Source organism: Lathamus discolor, chromosome 5, assembly GCF_037157495.1.
Source record: "Lathamus discolor isolate bLatDis1 chromosome 5, bLatDis1.hap1, whole genome shotgun sequence".
Taxonomy (NCBI): domain Eukaryota; kingdom Metazoa; phylum Chordata; class Aves; order Psittaciformes; family Psittacidae; genus Lathamus; species Lathamus discolor.
In genome coordinates, this window is record NC_088888.1 from 79,888,696 (window position 1) to 79,912,778 (window position 24,083).

Consider the following 24,083-nt stretch of genomic DNA (forward strand, 5'->3'; position numbering starts at 1 on the left):
ATTCTGTTTATGAATTCCAATACCTGTTTATCTGGGAATCCTAGGAGGGACGACATGATGTAAGCTGTGAGAGTAACTGGATTATTGGTGCCTCCTTGAAGATCACTGTGTAACACTTTGCCAGGCTCACGAAATTCTCCATTTAACTTCTGATGCCGAATGATCCATTTAGCTGTATCCGTGAGTACATCTTGGTCAATATCTATGAATGGACGAGCTTGAAGGAAACATCTTAATACAAAAGCTGATAACCTTGGGGAGAAAGTTAATCAGATACAACAAAATTAGCAACATATTAACAGCTTCTTCTGTTTAAGATGATGTATGAATACTGTGATGCATAAGGCGTTCTACACACACCTCCCAAGCCCAGAGGAAAATACATGCCTGACCTAGACAAGCAAGTAGACTAAGCTTAATCCACAAAAAAATGAAACTATGTCCTTGTTTCTAAAGATCACCTCTTTTTGCAGCTGTTATGTTTCAAAAATAAATACAGAGTATAGACTCCAAGTCTGCCAGCACATGTACAATATGTACAACAAATGTTGCTCTCCTGCCTTCTACTGCTGGGCTAAAATGGCAAAAATCATAATTTAAAAAGTAATGCAGTTATGAATATGATGTTAATTACCACCATTTTCCCTGTAATTATATCACTGAAACAACCTTTGTTGTTTTACTAATAATCCCAAATCCTCCTTTGACTCCCTTTTTTGCCAAATATACATTCATGTAACCTGTCACTGCACTACTGAAGTATCAGAGTTGCCAGGTCAGATAAACCATACTCATTTTCCAATCCATCAATACTGAGTCAAAGGTACATCCTGCTGATGTCAATGAAAGATGCTCACTGACTCCAGGAGTGCCTCAATCAGTGGCACAGTCATTGGGGTGGTTCTCTTTAAAGTCAGCAGTGTGTACTGATATACGAAAGTGTATTTAAACTAATTGAACTTGGGTTAGCTGAATGAAGTGCTAGAACTTGTCTCTGTTATCTATCTCACTTCCACTACTATGCTCACAATGCTTCTCTGCGTGAAATTCAGCGCTAAAAAAAGGCTTTTTCACCTCTATTTATAGTCCAAAAAAAGGAGGTATGAGAGAGGTAAGTAGGGCAAATTTTTAGCACCAGTAACTCTGTTCAACCCCTAGGAAATGCCTCAGTCATTCTTTAGCCTCCAGTATGGAGAGAACTGAAATCTGAAGCAATAATGGTCACATAGCACTAAATAGGTCTAGTCAACTGGAAGAACAAGTCATTTAATTATTATTCTTCATTCCTTTGAGGAAAGCAACAGAAAAACTTTCAGACCAAGCTATTTCTCTGGATGAAATAATTCATCATTCATCTTCTGCAAAATTAAAGAGCCTTGCCCTAATAATAGCTTTGACAGCATGTTATCCAGCAGAATGACCTTAGAATCATAATGAATGACTAATGAAAACCAGGCAAAAGGCTAATACAGATGGAAATTTTTACCAGCTTCTCAAAAAATTTTTAGTCGCGGGGAAAGTATCTAAAATACTTAAATTCCATATTGAATCTGGCAGAACTACTTACCATGTGCTCCCAGAGGGATCATCATTTCCAAAGGCACTAAAAGAGCCATCATCTCTCTGGAAAAGCAGCTCTCTCTGGTAGCCTGAAGTGGAAAAGCAGAGACAGGTATTGAAAACTTTCCTCTTGTGGGTTTTGGCACAAACTGTCTGCTGATGTGAAGCAAGGCACTTTCTAAGGTTGAGAAGGGCAGAACCTGACATAGTGTTTAATAGTAGGAACACACAAAACCATGCAGAAGATGATGAGAAAGCGAGAGCAGTAATATGAAGAATCCATCTACAAAAGCAGAACCAGAAGCTCCTGCTCACGCTCACAACAGTACTCACTGGCATGAGGAGCACAGCAGCAAAGAGCAGAGAACAAAGTAGCAGCTATAGTTCAGTGCTTCATCAGTTTGGGGAGCTGGAGCTGTGCACCTACAGAACTACTCTATCTTTCCAGCAGAAAGAAGGACAAGGAAAAATAAAGCATTTTCCAACTGGAAGGGCAAAGTATACAGCAAAGCTACAAATGCTGCTCAAAACCAGACTCCTTCACCAGCTTGCTTTTCCCAAATCAAAGCACTAGTTATTCGAACAGGCATGCTGAAAGAGGTTATTCTGAAACCAGTGAAAAATATCAAAAGACCTGAATATCCCGAAATCCTGAGACAGATCCGTTTAAAATGCATGCAAAGATTCTTCAGTATGCAGAACAAGAGCAGCTTTTCCTGACTGCTGAATGTCTGTAATAAAAGCGCCCAAAGGGCTCACTAGCAGCTCACAACCACAAGCAGCATCCTTAATAGTTGACTTCAGTGCAGAACCAATGTTCATTAATGTTAGAAATTAAGTTTCCTACAATATGCTACTCCCTGTAGTTTCTAAAATCTAAAATCTTCCTTCCCTTGTTTTGCTTGCCATTTGTTTAGCCACAACAATAATTGTATCTATTTATACCATTTCAGAAGACATCTTTTCTTCTTTCCCTCTACCTTGTCTTTTTCCTTGGCTATTTTGGCTATTATAATTAAGAAAGTATATTCACTAATTTAAGATCTGACAGATAAAGACACAATACTGAATCAGCCAGGCAGAAGGAAAACCTGTAGGTAACCATTAAGTCCTACACAAATTAAGAAATTTATAAATATGTTCCATAAGGTCCATACAACTACAAGTGTTTCCCTGCAAAATGTTCCTTGCTTTTACTGATAAAGAATTAACCACCTGCTTACATACTATTCCGTATACAGCTACATAGTGAGTGAACCACAGCCTTAATTACTGAGGAACAAATGGTCTGATCCCCCAATCTAAGGTATAATGTAAGATGAAACCCTAGTCAGAATCTGTCTATAAGTAGAAGAGATATAAAGATAAAAATCTGAATTGCTACAGTATAGTGCACCTTCCCATAAGAACTCTTAACCCAGTAGCATCAGGTTTAGTTTTTTTCTCTTTAGAAGAGTTTGAAATTAAAATTTCCACTTAAGTATAGGCTTCTTACAATGTATTTATCATGACAGTTATTGATTACATGATTAAAACCGGTGAATCTTTCCTGTACAGACAAATCTGGCATCTCAGTTAATGATCTCGAGGAATCAAGCACTCTTGAGTGGAAGAATAAAGAAGGAATGAGTGGCATCACCAAGGAAAACAAAAGTCACTGTCAAATTTAAGCCTCAAAATAATGTGCCCTGAGGAACATGAATATATGTATACATACAAATAGATTGCTTCCTCTTCAAAGATATCTGACTGCAAGGCCTGGAAACTGAGCCTTTTATGCTTCTTAGCAGAAGGGGCAATACATAGCAGTAAGTATTATTATCACCACCCCTTTGGTAGTGTAAAAGCACTGAACAAAGACCAGCAGCCTGCATAACAAAGACTGCTGAGTGGCCCTTACAAAGGGAAAAATTTATCTCATAATTTATTAAGATTGGGAGGGATAAGAAAGATGAGCAGAACCAGAGGGAGAACGGAGCAATCACTCAGCTATTTCCTACAGTATGGTTGTTTTTTTCTTAATGCCTGCCCCACTGCAGTCTCACAAAAGTCTCTCAACACATGCGCATCTGCCACAGGGGAGCCTGTAGAAATGCTGGAATAAGAGATCTGGGGGCTGTGAACTACTGTGTTTGTTCCAGTGGACACTCAATCAGATATGAAAAATGATACTTCAAATGTCAACACATACAAGTGGAAAGGCAAGGAAAAGCAGGATCCTATTATGAAGATGTACACTAGTAGTCCCGGAGGACTGGCTGGAACCCAAAAGATGTAGGAGGCTCACTGAACAAGGCTGAAAGAGGAGTGCATCAGGATGGAAAGGACTTCAGAAATATGTGAGACTAGAGGGTCTCACATTTCAAATAGCTTGGAAATACTGCTCAAACTCATTGTTTGCTTTGGGTCTAGCACCAAAATTTTCAGGCTGACCAGGATTTTTTTTATTTCTAAAGAAGTGATTTCAAGACAGGATCTGTCATTCTCACAACTGAAGGGTTGTTTGGTTTTTTTTAAAGGCAACTTTTCTTTTGCTTTGCCTTTGTTCTAGGTAAATAAAAACTGATAAAAGGACATACAGCAGTCTCTGCTACCTGTATGATCCCTTCTTCTCACAAGCATTTAGCCTTAATACTAATTATATTTACTTCAGATTCTGAGGGCCCCTTTTCAAATATTTACTGAATTCTAACAGGTGAAATAAAGTCTGTTTTAAATTGAACTTCATGACAATCCTTACAAAAACAGAGCTTATAAAAGTTACATCTCAAACTACAGATAAAGTTCAACTTTTTAAAAAAATCAGTGCAAAAAATGAAATCAACTGTTACAAAAAAAGTAAAAAAACCCCAGTATTTTTTAAATTGTGGCTCTTTTCTTCAGATTCAAATATGTCAGCATACTTACTGTTTTATCTAGCAGTGTTAAAATCACGCACCTAAATTCAAAGTCTCAGGAATAAGTTAAGTAACATGATGCTTTGTATATAAGTGACATTTAATCCTAGAATTTTCAGTTGCTTTGAAATAACTAATAAATATGCTAGTGGAAAACTTCAGAATTCTATGATAGCAAAACTCAGGCTTCAAAGAGGTAGATTGCTTACAAACTTCAGAGTAGCTTTTTACACAGCACATCTCTTCCCCAACACCTTACTTTTCAACTAGAGCATGTAGTAGGAAAGGTTTAAAAAAAATCATTTAACTGCTTTTGACAGAAAATTGGGATCTTGATGAAAGGAAAATTTATTTTTGAGCTGTGTCTTTTCCAAGGCAAATGTCAACAACTTAAAAAATAAACACAAAAAAAGCCAAAGACTTAAAGCCAGTAAATAACATTTAAAAATGTCATCATAGTGGCTTAGTAGGGATGTAGCTCACATGATGGTCTCATTCCTCTCTATGAACCTGGCTCTTGGCATGCAGAATGACAATGGGAGAGTAATATGCTGGAGTTAAGACACTGATCCAAAAGGCACAGAGAAGCATAGTTTAACTATATTCTCCACACTCTGTGATGCCCTGGAGTATTTCACAATTAAAATATTCAACAATTTACAACTAAAATTTTCCAACTTTTGATTTCCAGCACTGAGTTTACTTCTGACCAAATCTAAAACTTGGATGGGCAAAAGCCAGCCACAAGAACAACCAACAGGCCTTGACCTCTGCAAGGACATAGCAGGATAGGATGGTGTCGCTGAAGGCAGATATGCACATAGGACAAATATGGTTCACTCTGCCCACTGACTAATTTTCAACCCCTGTGCCTCAAGCAGAGGTCAGAACTGTTTGCTCACACATGCTTTTATCAAAGGAGAAGTAACAACCACCTAGAAAATCCATATGAATTACCTTAGAATCATAGAATAGTTATGGTTGGAAAGGCCCTTAAGATCATCTAGCTCCAAATCCCCTGCCATGGACAGGACCACCTCACATTAGACCATGTCACCCCGTTAAGGCTCTGTTCAACCTGGCCTTGAACATGAGCCAGGGATGGAGAATTTACAACTTCATTGGGCAACCCATTCCAGTGCCTCACCACCCCCACAGTAAAGAACGCCTTCCTTGTATCTAACCTGAACTTCCCCTGCTTAAATTTAAGCCCATTACTTGTCCTATCACTACAGTCCCTGACAGAGTCCCTCCCTGACATTCTTGTAGTCCCCCTTCAGATACTGGAAGGCTGCTATGAGGTCTCCATGCCACCTTCTCTTCTCCAGGCTGAACAGCCCCAACTTTCTCAGCCTGTCTTTACATGGGAGGTGCTCCAGCCCCCGATCATCCTCATGGCCCAAAAGCTTCTAGAATACATTTTTCCTCTGGAAAAAAAGTAACTACATAAAAACAAAGTGCTTTTTTCTGAGCAGACTCACCTTTCTAAACAAAATCATTTGCTCTTTAATTCTGTCAGCTCAGAAAAGGAAAATAAAGAGAAGATGGGCTTTTCTTCTAGTTCTCATAACACCAGTAGAGCAATATTTCAAATACCAAATACAGAGTCACAGGTATCTTTTTACTAGTGAAAATTCTTAAAAATCTAACACCTTTAAGCATACAGACCTTTTCTCATAAATGATACAGCTTTTGATTTAATATCCTCTCTCAGCTGCCTGGTTTTAGTCAGGTATTGCAAAACATAAACATTTGGAGCAAAATTGATCATATTCTGTTCACCACAGCCATAAGGCATCTTAATCAATGACGACAAACCGTTGATAGAAGGCCCAAGTAAATCACCTGAAATATAAAATTTCATTAAAATAAATTAAAGCTTATTGCAAATAAATTCATACCTCACACATAAAGGGTGGTATCATCTAAACTGGAAGAAAATATGCAACATTAAGAACTTTTGTATTAAACACCACTAAACAGGTAGAAACACTTCATCTTCTGATCAGCTTTGTGCCTATTTACATTCCAACTATGGAGTAATTTCAAACAGCCACCATTAAGACAAGCAGAACTAAACAGGATACTAGCAAACTTTGCAGGACCTTCCTTATTAAACTCTGACTCCCTCTGTAACTCTGCGAATGGATAGCAATACCATAATACTGTAAATTAAATAAAAGAATAACACACTCCATCCATAAGCTCTCCCTATTCTTAGTCTAATGCATGATGTTAATTTTAATTAATGATTCAACCTATTAATACCACTTAAATAAAAATAAATGTAGTTCCCTAAAAACCTATAAAGCAACAGCCTTTCTGGGCAAAATCTTGCAAGGGTCCCTGCAAGCTCTAGCAAATCCTGCAATGATAGCTCAGGTTATTAGACACCCCTCCCTGCTATACTTGACAGAGTTTACTACTTCTAGTTACTGCTAGCAACTGCTCTGTTCTTCAAAGACCACCTACACCTGCAATGCAGAAGATAAACAGCAGCTGGATTATGAACACAGACATGTTAGATACTGGGTTCAACAAAAGCCCAGTGGGCAAAAAACTATTAAAAAAATATAGCTGACCAGTAAATAATAAAGATGGAAACAGAATAAGGTAATCCTTACCAACAGCAGTGACCTGCACTCTCTCACTGCCACTTACAACATCAGAAGGAAAAGTGAAATCCAAAGTTTTTGACACTGATCGTGGTTTATTCCCAGTCAAATCCAAAAGGACTGTCTGAGAATATGTCTGTTCCAATCCTTCAGCCTATTAAAATAAAGACAAGATCATTGTATTAGGATAGGAGTTGTGCGCTTACTGCACTGAGGGATCTAAATGTCAGGTATTTTGTGCTGCTTACTAACACATCCAGAACCTAAACTATTGGCCTGCCCAATTAAAGACCTACCTCCACTATTTGATTCTTGAGACCACATGTCAATGACAAAAATGCACCTGCAAAATCAATGACAGCATCTCTGATTCTAGAGAGCTCCATGCTTGGCTCCATGGCCAAGCACATGTCAAGGCTGGAGGTGGTACCTTTCATGCTGTTTGCAATTCTACAGGCTGTTATACAAAAGGATGACTTAAAACTGAAGTTAGGTACATGACCAGAAAGGTTTCATTTCCTCATGCATGCAAAATCCTAGAGTACTGCATTCAGGTCTGGGGTCCCCAGCATAAGAAGGATGTGGACCTGCTCAAGCAAGTCCAGAGGAGGGTCACAAAGTATGATCAGAGGAATGGAGCACCTCTCCTGTGAACACAGGCTGAGAGATTTGGGCTTGTTCAGCCTGGAGAAGAGAAGGCACAGGGCATCAGAGCTGGGGGTACCTAAAGGGGGGTGATAAGAAATCTGGAGATGGACTTTTTACAAGGGCATGTAGTGACAAGACAAAGAGGAATGGCTTTAAACTGAAATAAGGTAGGCTTAGATTTAATAGGAAAAAATTATTCACTGTGAGGGTGGTGACGCACTGGAACAGGTTCCCTGGAGAAGTTGTGGCTGCCCCATCCCTGGAAGTGTTCAAGGCCAGGTTGGACAGGGCTTTGAGCAACCTGGTCTAGTGGAAGGTGTCCATGCGCATGGCAGGAGGGTTGGAACTAGATGGTCTTTCAGGTCCTTTCCAACCCAAACCAGGCTATGATTCTACAATGTTTCCTTGAGAAAAACTGTCCTTGACTCAGGGAAAATAAATGAGTTTCTTTCCTAGTGTAACAGGCTTTTATTCACTTTGCACAACAACTGAACTTCAACAAAAAGGGCAGTAAGTGGCTCCACCTGAAAACAGCTCACAACCCTGCAGCTTAGTGGTTGTAAGTGGTCTAAGGAGAGGCTGTGAGAGCTGTCCCTGTTCAGCCTGGAGAAGAGAAGGCTCAGGGGAATACCATCAATGTGTATAAATACCTGAAGGAAGGGTGCAAAAAAGATGGAGCTAGGTTCCTCCCTGTGGTGCCCAGTAGCAGAATAGGAGGCAATGCACAAAATAAAAGGATACTTTTTTTAACTGTGAGAATGTTGAAACAACAAACTGCCCAGGGATGCTGTGAAGTCCCTCTTCTTGGGGACATTAAAAACCTGACTGTGCGGAGTTCTAAGAGTCCTGCTGTAGCTGATCCTGCCATGAGCAGGAAGGTTGGTCTACTTCCTTTCAACCTCGATCATTCTCCAATTCTATGGTCTTAAGCATTTATTTTAAGTATGAGATGTACAAATATCTACCACCTTCCACTGAAATAGTCTAACATGAATCAGATGTCTAAAGTTAGGCAAGTCTTACAGGTTTCTGCTTTATTAGAACGTCTGGGGACTAAATTTTCATCAATAGCAAAATAAAAGAATGTTCATATAAAACAGGCTTTGAACTAAAGCCAGGTGTATGGAAAAATTGTTTGCATTTATCTACAACACAGTTATCTGGTTCACTCTCCACAGATTATTAAGCTAGCTGTAGTACTAGGAGTTCTCTGATGCACAAGTAAGTTTCACCTTGCTTTCAGAAGCATTTGACACACTCTCTGCTGTAGAACTGGTCTATGTGTTCATTTGTGGAAGGGGATCTAAAGAATTTTAAAGGAGAAATTATTTAAAAAGTAATGTTTTCTACTTAAAGACACATGACCTGAAACCAACCTTAAAGACCAAGAGGCAGACAAGTAAACTGCAGACAAGTAAAGGTAGACAAGTGCAGCCTTTTTACTGCACTCTGTTGTCTATTTTAGGGAACAGTTCATTTCAAGAACAAGCCAAGCTGCATACCGTTTACCTTTACTAAAACTTTCTGGATGATAGCATCAGAAGCAGCAGATGATATTGCTGTCACTTTGATGGGAATCTCTCCCAGCTGTTTCGGCTTGATTGGGAATTGAACAGTTTTCCCATCTTCACTTGGTACAGATACAGACTGTTGATTTTCTGTTGCATTTATTTCATTGGATGTTAGAATGATTTCAAAAGCATCATTCATATCCAGGACCACAGTAACCTGTAAATACACAACATTTGCAATACAAAGCATTAATTTTCAAAAACTGCTTTCATAAGCTGCTCTTTTTGTGTATAGAGAAATAGTTTTATGGTCTGCACACAGATGAAAATATCATCTCACGAAAGAAAAACATGGTCTCCACCAGTGATGAAAACCCTGCAGTGTTTAGTAATATTCAAATACAAAGACAGTTATTTTACCTCAGCTTCCTCTTTCAAATAATTAAAGATGTTCACTTCCAAAATGAACTGCTCTCCTCTGATGACAGAGTATGGAAGGTTCAGGAAAATGAAGAAAGGTTGAAAAGCTTCTAGCTGCAAAACAAAATCAGCAGTGAACCCCTACAATCAGACACTAGAAAGAAAATGACTATACAAATTGTTTTCTGATCACTTTAAAATTCAGATGATAGAACATGTTTGCTTGTATGCTACAGTTAAGAAAATGTATTGCTGCAGAGCTGAAGCAGAAGACAAAGATGTTTGTGGTCATTTGAACCTTTGTGGGTGCCATTCAGGTGAGAGCTGCTAGGACCAAGAGTCTATCCTCTGGCAAAACTGGAAGCTGTGATCTGTCCTGAGACCTCATTAAGGTTAACTGTGAACTGTTTTGTCTGCTAAGGTAATCGATGATCAAGAATCAGTCAGCTGCCCTATCTCCATGTCAATACACATGCTGGAATACAAAATTACTAACTCGTCTAAATTCTGTAATTCACCGACACTTTAGAATCATGTGTTATTTTGTAAGACTAATTTTGGTATAAGCTCTTAAGTTATATTTTTAAAAACACATCTTTACTTAATTAAAACTGCAGGAATATATCAGAAATCAGTTACTTTTATCTGTGAACAGAGATTTTTGGATTAAGTCTTGGCTCTAAGAAGCTAGTGGTAAGCTCCCATCAAGCTCAATGGTATCAGAATTTCACTGTTTATGAACATCTATAAAATATGAATGGCTGAAGCATAATATCCTTTATTACTGTCAACTAAAAATGGTTTTATTTTTCATTAAAAGAATTCTTCCAAGTGTTTTGAGTTTCAGATCCAGAAACCCTCAGCTTTCTCTCTAGTTAGCAAATATTCCAATGTTTTCTTTTTAAAGCTTTGAAAAGTAGTTTGCTAAAGCTTTCAGTGTCAAAAACTCCTTTAGATATTAGACATAAGAGAAATTCTGATGGAAATTTTTTGGCTACCTCTTAGTCAAGATTTTCCCTATGTAGATATTTTCTTTGTCTTTTTTGTTTGTTTGTTTTGCTTATCTCTAACACCCTTGCAATCCTAAAGTTTTACGCTCAGGAATATTCCTGTATATTACAACAAAATATAATAGAGCAAAATTACTGACACACTGTGTAGTAGAAGTCTAATAAAAACAAGATGCCAAGCAGTAAATTACATTAAGCACACAGATGTCACTTATTTATTTCCCCATTGCAGTTTTCATGCATTTCTTTTGTTTGCTTCTCTGCATGGTACTGATTAACATGTTTCAGCCATATGGAACTACAAGCTCAATATAAACATCCCAATGAGGGTGAATTACTGAACAGTGCATGTGTGTGATTATAGTTTAAAATCTTAACATCTGTTCTACTTTCAGTCTTCTCAAGTTTGAGGATGAGATGCCAAGGATATATTTTCATACTGTTTGAATCATAAAACTATTCCTCTTTCTCTCTCATCTCTGCCAAGCTGAGTGAAAGAAATGAGAATCATGATTCCAGTCTCAAAGGAGCCTTAGCCACAAAATCCAGGTCAGGCTCCAAATTCTGTGGTGAAGTTACGATCAGGATGTTCAAAGCATATGTTCTGTGTCTGGTGTAGCAGCCAACTATGAAATCTGGACCTAGATCTCAGTTTGGATCCCAAAAGCTGCCTCTCCCCAAGAATTTGAGGGGAATAGAACTTAAATGGGTAAATGCCTGTCTCCAGTCTATGCCTGCACTAGTCCTGGCATGAAGCTGGTAATCTATGACTAGTACTGCAGTTTCAACCTCTCTAACATTATGCACTGAAGTAGAGTTGTCTCAGGAATATAGTTTCTCTGGGTCTTTACATAATGAATAGAAGGAGATAACTACCTTCAGATGATTATGCAACATACGTAAAATACTAGTTAAATGACACTTTCATAAGTAATTCCTAGGCTAAATAACAGGCTAAATAACTCTAAGTAGCTGTTTCCATAGAGTAGGATCACTAGGACAACTGCACATGTATGTTGGGAATCTCAGGTTAGAGATCTAACCTGATGTTAGTGCTGAGGAGTGCTGAATTTAGCTTAAATCGCTAAACTCCTTGAACACCTGGAAACACAAGAGCCTCAGAAGACAGGAACTTGGCAGCAAGAAGCATCTTATTCCACCACTGGCTCTGTGTTCACTGTGCTCCTCAAGCTAAGTCACCCAACAAGTAACACCTGTGTTTAGTCCAAGACTGGTTTTGACAGATAAATTAAAGCAAGAGCAGAATCTAGTCTTTAAGCAATTCTCCCATCCTCCCTCCTGGGTAAGTGTTAGCAGAGCAGCGCAGTGGCATGATCCTTCCAGCAGACAACATGCCTCTCCCTTCCCAGCCACCTCCTCCCAGCTAGTCTGTACAAACATCCCTGCATGCACTATCAACTCACAGAAAGCCCTCTTGGCAGAGCCAAGAAAACATGGAAACATGCTATCCTCAGACAGTCAGTCACTGCTTCTACATATGAAAATGGCATATCCTGAGAGTGCTGTAATAAAACAACTGCTCCAACACAAATAGGCACCCAAGCATCTGCGTGTCTGAGAAATTTACATGAGCAGGAAGGGGAGGCAGATACAATATCACCTGTGTCTTCAGTGATGATGTTTTCTTTACAGTTTGAATACACATGGCTTCTCAATCGCTTTACTAGTATAAGGAGATAGCTGCTGTTACAACTAAAATAGAGCATCCAGTAATAACCTATAGTGTTACCAGCATTTAAAGGAGAATTGTCTAGTGCCAAGGTACCTCCACGGGAGCAGTCGTCACTCCAAGCCCGCTGTTTTCAGACATCACAAAAGCACTGGCTACCCAGGATGTGATGGTATCAGGTACAGTGACTTCCACTGTGGTGTCTGTGTCAGATCTGACGGCAGAAGGGTAGAGACTTTCAAAAGCATCCATTTACAGACATTAGTAAGTGGACACAAATGTTTAAAATGCAATAAAAATTAAGTCCAAACTCTTGGCAGGAAAAGCTGCTGATTAACTGTTCTTCTTTTCCTAATCATTTAAAAAAAATTGTGATGGAATCAAAATGATTAAAACAAATTAAACTATTTTAAATTACATGTATTGAAGGCAATTACACTTAATCGCATTACATGTAATCAACTTTTACTTTGTTTTTCCTTTAAAACAATCCCAGATGAAGCTTGCTTCCTGAATGTCTCAACTGTGAAAGAATACAAAACTTGTGCTGCACAACACAGATCAGATTTCATCATTATTTGACAGTTTGAACTGCTTACTGAATTAGGTGCAGACAGGAACAGGTTTCCCTTTCTGGGCTAATCACCCTCTTCTCATGTACTGTAGAGAAAAAGACTGGGTCTCCCTATCTGTTATCACCCCATCTGTAAAGGGATGAGAGTTTCTTTTGTCGCCAGGGTTTTTATTTAGTTTCTACTGAAACTACAAGACCTTCAGTCAGGCATTGTCCTACTTTGAGCAGTTGTATAACGCTTCATGTGGTGGGTCTCCGGTACCACTTGTGGCCTCTAGGTGGTAGCAGAATATAAGTAATACTACATTTTAAAGCTATGCTCTTCAGCACTAGTGCAGAATGCTAACGCACAAAATAACAACGGGAAATGTAAATCAGTTTCCATTTGCTTTTAAAGCTCATACCTAGTTTTAGTGTCGATCCAAAGCCAAGTCTCTGGAAAATGTGTCCTCACATAGAGATTGCTGAAATCAGGAGGTCCATTTTTAGATACCGGCATATCATCACCAAAACCATCCTCTATGGGTATCATTCCACCATCTAAAAAAACAAAAAATTACTGTCCTACCTAGAAATATCTAGGTTTAACAAAAATCAAATTAGTAGAGTTAATAAAAGTCAAATGAATACAGTGTTTGGATTATAATCTATACCTTTGTTACACATGGTAACACTACTCCCAACACATTAGGAACTTTTTTTTTTTTTTTTTACTAAAAAAGGTTTCACACAAGCTTAAATTTCTACCTGGCCTTCCTGGAGTGCTTATGGAACTGGTGTAATATGCCTACACACAACAAACCACAGCATATATCAACTGGAACTGCAAACAAGAACTCCGTCCACCCTCAGGCCTTGAAGGAGTAGTGCTGCTCAGGACAGCAGCAAAAAGTGAGTTTTTTAAATAGCAGTCATATGCGTTTTGTATGTCTTGAGCCTTGGAAATGGTAATAGTTTGTAAGGCTGGATGCAGCCTGTACACAGTACTGCAAGACCTAACAGGGGCTCTAACCCACAGACCTCCTTCCCCACTCAGTAAATTAGATTTGGCTAATTTATTTTTATTACTTACAAAGAAAATGCTCCTTATCCTCCTCAAGAATTGCATCAGTTGATACCCAAAGGCTGCATTTCTGGATAAAATTTATATGGTATATCTCAATACAGGACATTCAGGACATCAGCAGTGCTTATCTATTTTCCTTTTTTTTATTTCTTTTTAAGAAAATAAAGCCATAAAGCAATTACAGAACTAAAGCAAGGAACCAACAAAACTGAGATCATCTGAGTATTGCATTTAATAACTGAAAACTTTTCAGAGGGAAGGCAATATCAAGCACAAAGCAATCCGTATTTATGAAAGCATAAACATATTTCTTTGCATTCAGATTATTTATATATTGATAAATTTCTCAATTTAAAACTCACATAAGCCATGAAAACAGTATATTGTCTACAATCTCAAACTTTAAAAAGGGCATTTACGTCTAAGCAGAGATTTGCAAATCACTAAGCAGTAAAACATCCCAGCTTAGAATTAAAAAAAAAAAAATTAAAAAGTACCTGAAAGACACCAAAAGAACCTCTGACCAGGGGGAAATATTGCACTGTGCTGTATAAATTGAGCTCATGGAACACCTAAGGCAAAAAAAAACCAAAATCATCCAAAGAGTGAATGCAAACTCACATTTTTCAGAACTTTCACTGCTGTAGGTGCTAATTCATAGAGCTATGCCTTAAGCATCAGCTTGCTTAGCTCTCCTTGGTAAATAGAAAAGAATCTGTGACAGGATGAAGGAGATTTGCCTGCAAAGGTTTCATGATCAATAGAAGAGTGACCACGACTATCTAAGCCTAAAATAGGAGCCTACAGCCCACTGATATTCTATGGCACTTTGGCCATGTCATTTCAGCACTTTAGAAATTACGCATATTGCAAGCTCTCCCAAATTGTTGATGCATTAGAGCTTCTGCAAATAAAGGGAATTCAAAAAGATGAGTAATTTATTCTTCAAAAAATAAAATTATTTATTTCATATTGCTAATTTTAAAGAGCACAAAGAACAAACCATTAGGGAGTTTTTTCTGGCTTTTTTGTCTTTCCTGAATGAAGAAACTGCCAAGTGTTAACAGACCAGGTTCTCAACATAAGAACAATCAAGTATTAATTGGAATTAGAAATGCTGGGGCTATCACTTTGTATGCCTCACTGTCTTTTCCACTTATGTTGATAAACTACTTGCAAAAGTAAAAAATACTTGCTAAAAATCCTGCCCAAAGAATATTACTTGTTCAGAACATAAACTGAAACTTTTCCATAAGCACATAACTTTAAAACACACAATAATGAAACCTTTTCTCTCATTCACTTACAGAATCTTCTGTTATGTCACTAGTTTCTCCTAGAAGCTTTGTACTTTTATCAACAACTGCAAGTCCAATTACTGATCCTGGTTCAGTTGTACTGATTTTAAGGGAGACTTTCTCAGATGGCTTGACTTTATCCTTGCTCCAAGAGATTTTAATCTAGAAAAAGGTAAAAAACAGCACTGGTTTAAATTATACACTGATATTTACAGCCACTAGCAACTCTGAGAAAGCACTTTCTTAGCTTAATTTGCTATGACTCTGGATTTGCTTTTCCTAAGACCTTTGGGAAAATACTACAGCATTCATTTTGCTCTCTTGCTTTCTTAACACATCAGTTTCTTGGACTGGTGGGAAGTCAGCATCAGGATCTACTGTCATTTCAACCAGCTTTTAGAATACAAGCAGCAATCTCTTCAGGCACAAGGATACACCAGTTTCTACAGCTGAGGGCAGTAAAAGAAACACATCTGCAGTTTATCAATGCACAACACTGCATGTAACTTCTTTAGGGAAATGTTACTTGCGGAGGATTATTCAGCTCTCAAAGATACAAGTAAGTGTTCCACAGTGAAATCAATACAGAAAAGGGTATACAAATAAGTGCATGGGTAATGAAGAAGGAAATAAATAGGATAATACAGCACCAGCCTTCCCGGGGTACTGAAGAGAGGAAGAGTGATCTACTTAAGGTATTTCTAATACACCTCATCTCCACTACAGCACATGACAATGCAGAATTTCTGTTTGAAATAAACAGTTTTACTCTTTTCCTTCATCAAAACACTCCTACTATGAACACTTGAGGTGGAATTCAACTCCACACTCAAGTTACTTACATTTAGCTGTCCACATTTCAGTTCAGTTTTTAAGCTCCCATCACACAGTTAAAAGAAGTAATGGAGGCTAGAGAGCACTTTGGCTCACCATAAAGCAGAAAAACCAAGCGGTGGTCAAAAAAACAGTCTTACAGGCTCCACTGACAATACTGGCTGTGGGTGGGATTCAGTTACATAAACACTGACACTCAGTGCCATTTGAGATGTTCAAAGGTATCCAAGACATGTCCAGTGGTGCTGCCAGACAACGACACATAACTTTTCCTTCTGGAGCAGCCTTCAGGAGTCCAGGAAGAGTAACTTAAAACCACACTCTCTTTTGGGGCAACTGATTTTCTGTAAACTGAGTTCAGACACCTAACTCAGATACAGAGCTGAGACTCAGTCACCTCAAGGCACCTGGAACCACTTGGGAGGTCCCACAGCACACTGTCTGACCCTCAACTCCCATTCCAGAAAGTGACAGGTCTGCCACAGGACCTTTGAAATGCCCATTCATCCCATGATTACACCTTGAATACCCAGTGGCCTCTTTGAAGACACTAGATGTCTGTGCTTAAGCAACCAAATCCTGACTCTACATGTAAATACATGAATATAGATGTCTGAATCTACAGCCTCATCATACCTTTCCTCTGATAAATCTGTGTAGCAGTAGCTTCCAAGCACATTCAGTACGAAAATCACAGAGCAACAGCAAACACATTAATGTTGACAACATAAATGGGATTAGCTGCATGTGCTTCACTGTAAATGGTCATCAGACTGATTCACACAGAAAAAAGTTTCTTTCTAGGTAAACTGTGGCACTGCAGCTCTGTATATTTGATTTTAACAATTCATTTGCAGAAATTAAATGCTTGGCAAGGCTACAAATTACAGAGAAAGTAGCTTTCCACAGTCCTGAGTTAATTTCAGTGGCTAGTGTCAAAATGGCAAAATGGAGAAAGCTCAAAATTGGAAAGCCTTTGAGAAAGTAGCTTTCCTTATCTTACATTTTTTCTCTATTCAATGAAATACAGAACATACAGTAAGGTTAATATTAAATTCTCACAATTTATTTTCTCAACTGTTCATCCTCTCTGTATATACACTAGGATTATGTTTTTCATCCAAAAACTACATCTAAACAAACTGGTATCAGATCAAACTTTACCTCATTGCTAAAAACATAATTCAGTCTTATCTGTGGACACTGCAATCAGTGGAAAGATTTCAATTTGTTTGCAGAAGACTGAACCAAAATGTTATGCCTTCCACATTAACAATACCTTCCTATATCTACCCTAAATCTCCCAAGTTTCAACTAAATTATCTTATTTGTTTTCTGTTTGCTCAGATTCTTCAGACAGTGCTACATAATAATCATAATCAACAAAGGTGTGCCTGCAGCTCTCTCACCATCCTGCCTTTACAGTTCCTTATCCTATAGAATCATAGAATCATAGAATAGTTAGGGTTGGAAAGGACCTCAAGATCACCTAGTTCCAACCCCCCTGCCATGGACAGGGACACCTCACACTAAACCATCCCACACAAGGCTTCATCCAACCTAGCCTTGAACACTGCCAGGGATGGAGCATTCACAACCTCCCTGGGCAACCCATTCCAGTGTCTCACCACCCTAACAGGAAAGAATTTCCTCCTTATAGCCAATTTAAACTTCCCCTGTTTAAGTTTTAACCCGTTACCCCTTGTCCTGTCACTACAGTCCCTGACGAAGAGTCCCTCCCCAGCATCCCTATAGGCCCCCTTCAGGTACTGGAAGGCTGCTATTAGGTCCCCACGCAGCCTTCTCTTCTCCAGGCTGAACAGCCCCAACTTCCTCAGCCTGTCTTCATACGGGAGGTGCTCCAGTCCCCTGATCATCCTCGTGGCCCTCCTCTGGACTTGTTCCAGCAGTTCCATGTCCTTTTTATGTTGAGGACACCAGAACTGCACACAATACTCCAGGTGAGGTCTCACAAGAGCAGAGTAGAGGGGCAGGATCACTTCCTTTGGCCTGCTGGTCATGCTCCTTTTGATGCAGCCCAGGATACGATTGGCTTTCTGGGCTGCGAGCACACACTGCCGGCTCATGTTCAGTTTCTCATCAACCAGCACCCCCAAGTCCTTCTCTGCAGGGCTGCTCTGAATCTCTTCTTTGCCCAGTCTGTAGCTGTGCCTGGGATTGCTCCGACCCAGGTGTAGGACCTAACAATGCTCATAACCTGAGTTTGGATAAATCATGAAGCGAATGGATAAATTTTTCAGGCAGGAGTAAGATAAACACCCTCCCTACCAATGTCTGGTTAGAAGCATTAAAGTTTCCATGGGGGAGGAAGAACCTGAACCCACGAAGAGCCTTTGAGTGGTCTCACCTGTAAAACGTCAGAGTGAGGCTTCTATTTGCACAATGAACCAAATCTCACCCTGATATGTAAGCTGGAAAAATCAATTTGTTGCTGCAGCAGTAGTTTTCCCACTCTTCTTCATGTACTTTTGAGTTAAAGTACATACAGTCACATAAAACACAAGCACTGGTCACACCCACTGATGACATACCACATACAATGTGACCACTGCCTGGCTAGAAAACAAAGTCTTCATCAACATTCATAGTTCCACACTTAGAGGATTTGTAAGTACCTTTCCACTATATTTGCCAGAGCAACCTATGGCTCAGTAACTGACCCAACTATTAAAGCTAAAAGGAGATGCTGTACCTGTTTTATGTGAAAAACACAGGGCTAGTAGAAATTTCTTTCAGATATGCAATAGCTGGACCCTAACTGCACTGCCATTATCAGAAGTCTTTCCAAGGACTTACACAAACCTCAGATTAGGTCCTCTATGAGGAAGTTTTTAGGAAGTTTTTACATTTACAAATCTATGATCTAGAATACTGTTTACCATGCAATAGATAAAACACGGCCTCAGACTCAAGTTCAATATTGTTACCTTGTCATCCAACACAGGCTGAATGGGGACAGTGAGCGCATCATTTACAACCACTCCAAGCTCATCAACGTAGAATACAAGTATACATGCCAAAGGAGCCCAGGAATTTTCTGCTGTTAAAGTGAATGTTTTTGTAGTCTTTGTGCCAAAAGCCATAATTTGTTCCTTAGATAACACCTTAAAGGGAAAAATTAAAAACGCAATCTGTTGATATTTCAATATGTAGTAAACTCTGCAATTCCTTCTACAAATAGCTGTTAAAAGAAGCAGCATATAGCTGTAATTTTTATTAAATTGTTGACCAGTTCTGCGAGACTGGGTATGGAACAGGCTAGTAAAGTAATACTTAAGTATTAGAAATAGCTCTTTTCTGTGCTTTAATTTCTGTATCACCATGGACAGGAACTACAACGAGTGCACAGCATAACAGGCTATGAGAACATAAAAATACAACAGTAATAGGACTGAGTCATGTGGATCTATAATAGCACTTGAATTTGGATCAGGAAGACATTGAAAGAAAATCTCCCAAACACTCATAATTAGCACACTTTGCACCATGGAAAGTGTGAACCAGGGCCCACTAACATGTTCCAGTTAAAAACCGGCATTCATCAGATTACAGCTAGTCTGAAGGTACCTCGAAACACCTGGAGCTTTTTCACTTTTTTTCAACTTTTTTTTTCAACTTTTTTCACTCTAAATCTGTTCCTACTGGGCCATTCCACTTACTAATAATGAAGACAGAGCTATGAAGAGTAGTTCCCTGTCCTTGACTGCATGGACCTGATTCTTTTTAAATTTTCTAGAGAGTGTTTCTATTTTAGAAAACACACTTGAATGCCCACACTTTATACTGTCATATGGTTTTCCTTATTCAGTTTACTATTAAAAGTCTCTGAAAGAAAAAGAACTGTAGTTATCATGACCATTATGGTAAAGACTGTGCACAAGACAGGCATGTGTTAAGGACGGGATGGGAGACCATGATGTATATATGATAAACCCTTCAATACATATGCTGTAAAATGCAACACAGCAGCTGAGCCATTGAACAAGCCATTACTCAAGCCTTGTATTTTAAAATGCTTCCTAAGAAGTTCTGTTTTTAACAATGCCACCCTGCCAACAACAATGTCTTCTCAGAGGCAGGTCTTCTCCTCACCTTGTGCCTGCGGGTTCAGCCCTGACAGTCCTGAACTTGTGTAAAGCTTCTACCTGCATCTGCAGGACCTGCTGACAAGCCCCAGTTTGGGCTGCTCCTGGGATATCCCTGACCCTTCTCACGTCACTGCATCATATTCCTGTGCTCTGCACAGCATTGATCTTGCAGTTGTGTCTTGTGTTACACATCTGCAAGCAGAGATAATCCAACAACCAAATAAGAGACACGCTTCTTCCAGAAAGCACCTCCCTATAGTGGCAGGGGCTTTTCTGCTAGGTAGCAAAATGAAGGTCTCTTTCAAAAAAGGTCCATTCCAATGGAAAGCAAGTTTTGGGGCCACCTCTTTCACAAAGCACAATAAAAAAATCTGAATCTCTCTAACATCCAATCACATCTCACTCACTGGAGTATTTGTCAAGTTGGTAAAAGTCATCTTGGATTGTCCCCATAACCAGTAACTCACCAGATAGTGGAACTCTCTCACTGGCTTGTTGCTTGAAATGCTCAGCTCAAAGGGTTTCCCAGCCTAGGAAAAGCATACAATTCACAGAGATGAGTATGGAAACATGATGAGTAACTTGAATAGGTTCTTAACTTGGCAAGTTTTGTCTCAGACTGTACCTTTATATCCTGGCTTTTTGTTTTAACCTGGAGATAAGTCTGGCTGGGGGAGCTGAACACATCATAAACACCTATGTCGGTCCTACTGCTGAGGAACTCTGCCTGCGAGACAGTGCAAAACAAATCTCTTTAACAAAACAGCAAAATCAATGTGATGTTCACGTATACGGTACTGTTTACAAGAGTATGGTAGCTTTAATGGCAGTACAGGATCACTTTACTGCTTCCTTTAGGTCTCTCTTTTGGGCTTTTTTTGCCTTGATATCTTGGTGCAATTAGATCATATTTAGATGGGATCTGTCACTTTCTTTCCAGCTCTAACATGAATATGAGGTAAGGAAAGTAATACTAGGTGACATACCAGCTGTTGCAGAGGGCAGGAACAACATATCATTGATCACAGCCTGCTCAATTTGGTGTGCCACAGCTCCAAAGCAACATATTACAAAGCATTACCTGAACTCTCAGAGTTTTTGTATCAGGCAGGATTGGAAACTCAACATCAATTATTCCATTTTCTGGCACTGTGTAATTCAGCACATGGACTGTCAGATTTCTCTCCTCTGTTGCCTCATTCTCAAGGTGTGAAAGTGAAGAGTGGTGAAAAAGCAGGTCTGACTGTTGTGCAGTGATTACAACAAGATTCTGCCTCTCTTCAGCTGTCAGCTGGTTGCTATCAGAACGTGTCACCTTTAGCTAAAAAGCAAAGAAAATATCCATCAAACAGGGTAAAGCTAAAATGCAACCATACAACAATGTATTTGCACTCATAGCATATAAAAAAGCCAAGGGCATCCTCAGATTTCTCATACAACAGTAGCTTTATTTTTAATCCCTTGTGAACACTGCAGGTAGGCAAGTCAGCCAAGAACAAAATTATCTGTAACTCTAGGGAGTCAAAAAAGAGCAGAAGCAAAGCAGATGGAACTCAATCGATCAACTTGCATCAAGTTTTATCCCCATATTCAAGCCCAGTCAACTCCAGATTCTCATCCATGGTAAATCCATTCTCTTTCTGCATTACACAGTCCGAAATTTCAATTTCTGCAATTAAAAGCACCTAACTAATGTTTCCCTTTTTCAGGAAAAGGTCTGTCATTCCATTACCCCTCCTCCTCTGCCATTATTTTCCTATCCTTTCTCTGTACAGCATATGCAGATCTCCACTTACTAGTGGAGATAGTAACTATCAACAGTTATTCCTTCACGTTCCTCTGGGAGCATAACTGATACCTTCTTCCCTGCCAGCTGCAAGCATTGCTAAATGCCTCAGCTACCGCTCACTCAGATCATCTTTGGAAGAAGAAGCAGGTCAGAGCTGGAGTCTAGCTAGGATCCTGGCAAAGAAAATGAAAAGGGCGAAAACCCAAATGATCAGGCTAGCACACAGCTATAGCTTGAGCCAATCTACTACGAAAGTGTAGATGCAGCCTATTTTATTGGCATTTAGGTCTTGTTTCCATACAGCAAAGGCTCAAGAATTGTAAAGTCAATTTGCCTTTTCAAGTGAAATGCAGTAATGCAATATGCAACCTCTGCTAAATGTAGGAATATTGAATGCAGACTACGGACAGCACAAAGAACATGAAACTTCTGTGAGAGGACTGCAGCTCATATGAGAAAGACAGGACACAAAAGACATTTTCACTTGAGAGCAATGTGGTTTGATAAGCTTTACTGAATTCTGTAGCAGCTGCTTAATTATATAAATGCCCTTTATAGAGTATATATTTGTGTGTGCATGTATACACACACAAAAATACAAATATAATTAAGAGGGTTTGGACTCAGTAACTACTCTATTGCTCTAAAGCACAGTCACATAATGGAAAACAGATCAGCTAGAAAGTGAAAAGATTTCTCCACCAGTATGACAAATACACTCAAATACATCCTGCAAACACTACAGCATTCCCTGCCTCCTTATCCTTTTCTAGAGCAAACGCCTCTAAGTTTAGTATTTCCCAATATGTATAACAAAAAAGAGGCAATTTTAAAACAAATCTGTAAATTATACTTAAAAGTCCAAGGCAAACTTTGTCATCTAAATGAAAATAAAGAAGTTACATTTGCTTATGCAAAGATCATAATAAAACGAAAGAACTTACAGTAGCTATGAAGTTCAGAGAAGGCTTTATAACTCTAGAGTAGTCCATAAATTCAATAAAATAGTCACTTTGCTTTGGAAATATGATGGTACTTGAATTTTGGGAGATTCCTGTTGAATAATTGTATGTGTTTAGACAATATGCTTTTAACATACATATTCCTTTAGCAGCAATACTGGTTACTGTCCCTGTTTTTTAAATAACTCTCACATTTTTAACCATTTCCACTCTTATTGTTCTTCGTCCTTTCAGCTAAGGATTAGTACAAAGGTAACGTACATATTGGTACTGTCTTCACAAAGCTAAATAAGCCATATCACATTCCATACAGATTATGTCGGAATGACACAAGGAAGGAATTTACTAATCCCAGATCAGCCAACTTCACCTTGCTAGGGTTTCTACAGAAACTGTAATGAAACCTAGTTTCTGGGACAGGCAGAAATTTTTACAAACTACTTTTTTTCTAATATGCAATGTGCAGTGGACCACAAACTCACAAAAAGGCTCAGTTTGCAAATCAGCCAGTCTAGAAGAGGGTAGACAGTGAAGAAAATGGGGCCAGAGAACTTTTCCTACTCGTGGTTTAGAAACAAAAAAGGTTAAGTTTATGATTAAACTTAAGTGTTTAAGACTCAGGCCAATGCTAGCAATTCTTTATGCCTGCTTTTCTCATCAAAAGGGATCAGACATTGACTTTAAGGACCCATTTGAGCATATTTCTTGGTTATTTACTGAATGATTTAGTGTAGAACTGTATTCAACCGAGGTAACGGCTGGTTAAACTATTTAATATCTAGGCAAGCAACAGCTGAGATAATAATTTTTTTCAGATAGTGTATTTGCATGTAGATGGCTCATACTACCATCAGCACATGATACTTCTCTAGCGCTCCAAGCCTTCCACATAGCAGTAAGCTCTTCCAGCACCTACTCTTTGGATTTCTCTCAGAAGGCATCACACAAACACATACCTGTGAGTGACTCAGTGACCACTGCAATAATTTCTATTGGGTCTGTGTAATCAGTGTCACCTTGGTGCCATGACCGATCAGTGTTCAAGCTTTGCAGCATAAGCTTGTTACAGGTTACATTCACAGATCCATTTATCTGCAACA

At 39.0% G+C, this 24,083-nt stretch overlaps 1 protein-coding gene across 1 annotated transcript in view; it reads right to left on the reverse strand.

Annotated features, from left to right (window-relative positions):
- Positions 1 to 24,083, reverse strand: part of CD109 (CD109 molecule) — an 82,380-nt gene that overhangs the window by 25,523 nt on the left and 32,774 nt on the right. Inside the window, exons 9-25 of the mRNA XM_065681417.1 lie at positions 23,940 to 24,075; positions 22,966 to 23,075; positions 21,314 to 21,553; positions 20,858 to 20,959; positions 20,700 to 20,762; positions 19,072 to 19,248; positions 15,299 to 15,451; positions 14,489 to 14,563; positions 13,998 to 14,058; positions 13,330 to 13,465; positions 12,448 to 12,565; positions 9,652 to 9,765; positions 9,230 to 9,448; positions 7,082 to 7,226; positions 6,126 to 6,302; positions 1,568 to 1,649; positions 24 to 252 (exon numbers count right to left, since the gene is read on the reverse strand). Of these exons, the coding sequence (XP_065537489.1) occupies positions 24 to 252; positions 1,568 to 1,649; positions 6,126 to 6,302; positions 7,082 to 7,226; positions 9,230 to 9,448; positions 9,652 to 9,765; positions 12,448 to 12,565; positions 13,330 to 13,465; positions 13,998 to 14,058; positions 14,489 to 14,563; positions 15,299 to 15,451; positions 19,072 to 19,248; positions 20,700 to 20,762; positions 20,858 to 20,959; positions 21,314 to 21,553; positions 22,966 to 23,075; positions 23,940 to 24,075 (2,337 nt within the window). The remainder of the gene's footprint in view (positions 1 to 23; positions 253 to 1,567; positions 1,650 to 6,125; positions 6,303 to 7,081; positions 7,227 to 9,229; positions 9,449 to 9,651; positions 9,766 to 12,447; positions 12,566 to 13,329; positions 13,466 to 13,997; positions 14,059 to 14,488; positions 14,564 to 15,298; positions 15,452 to 19,071; positions 19,249 to 20,699; positions 20,763 to 20,857; positions 20,960 to 21,313; positions 21,554 to 22,965; positions 23,076 to 23,939; positions 24,076 to 24,083) is intronic.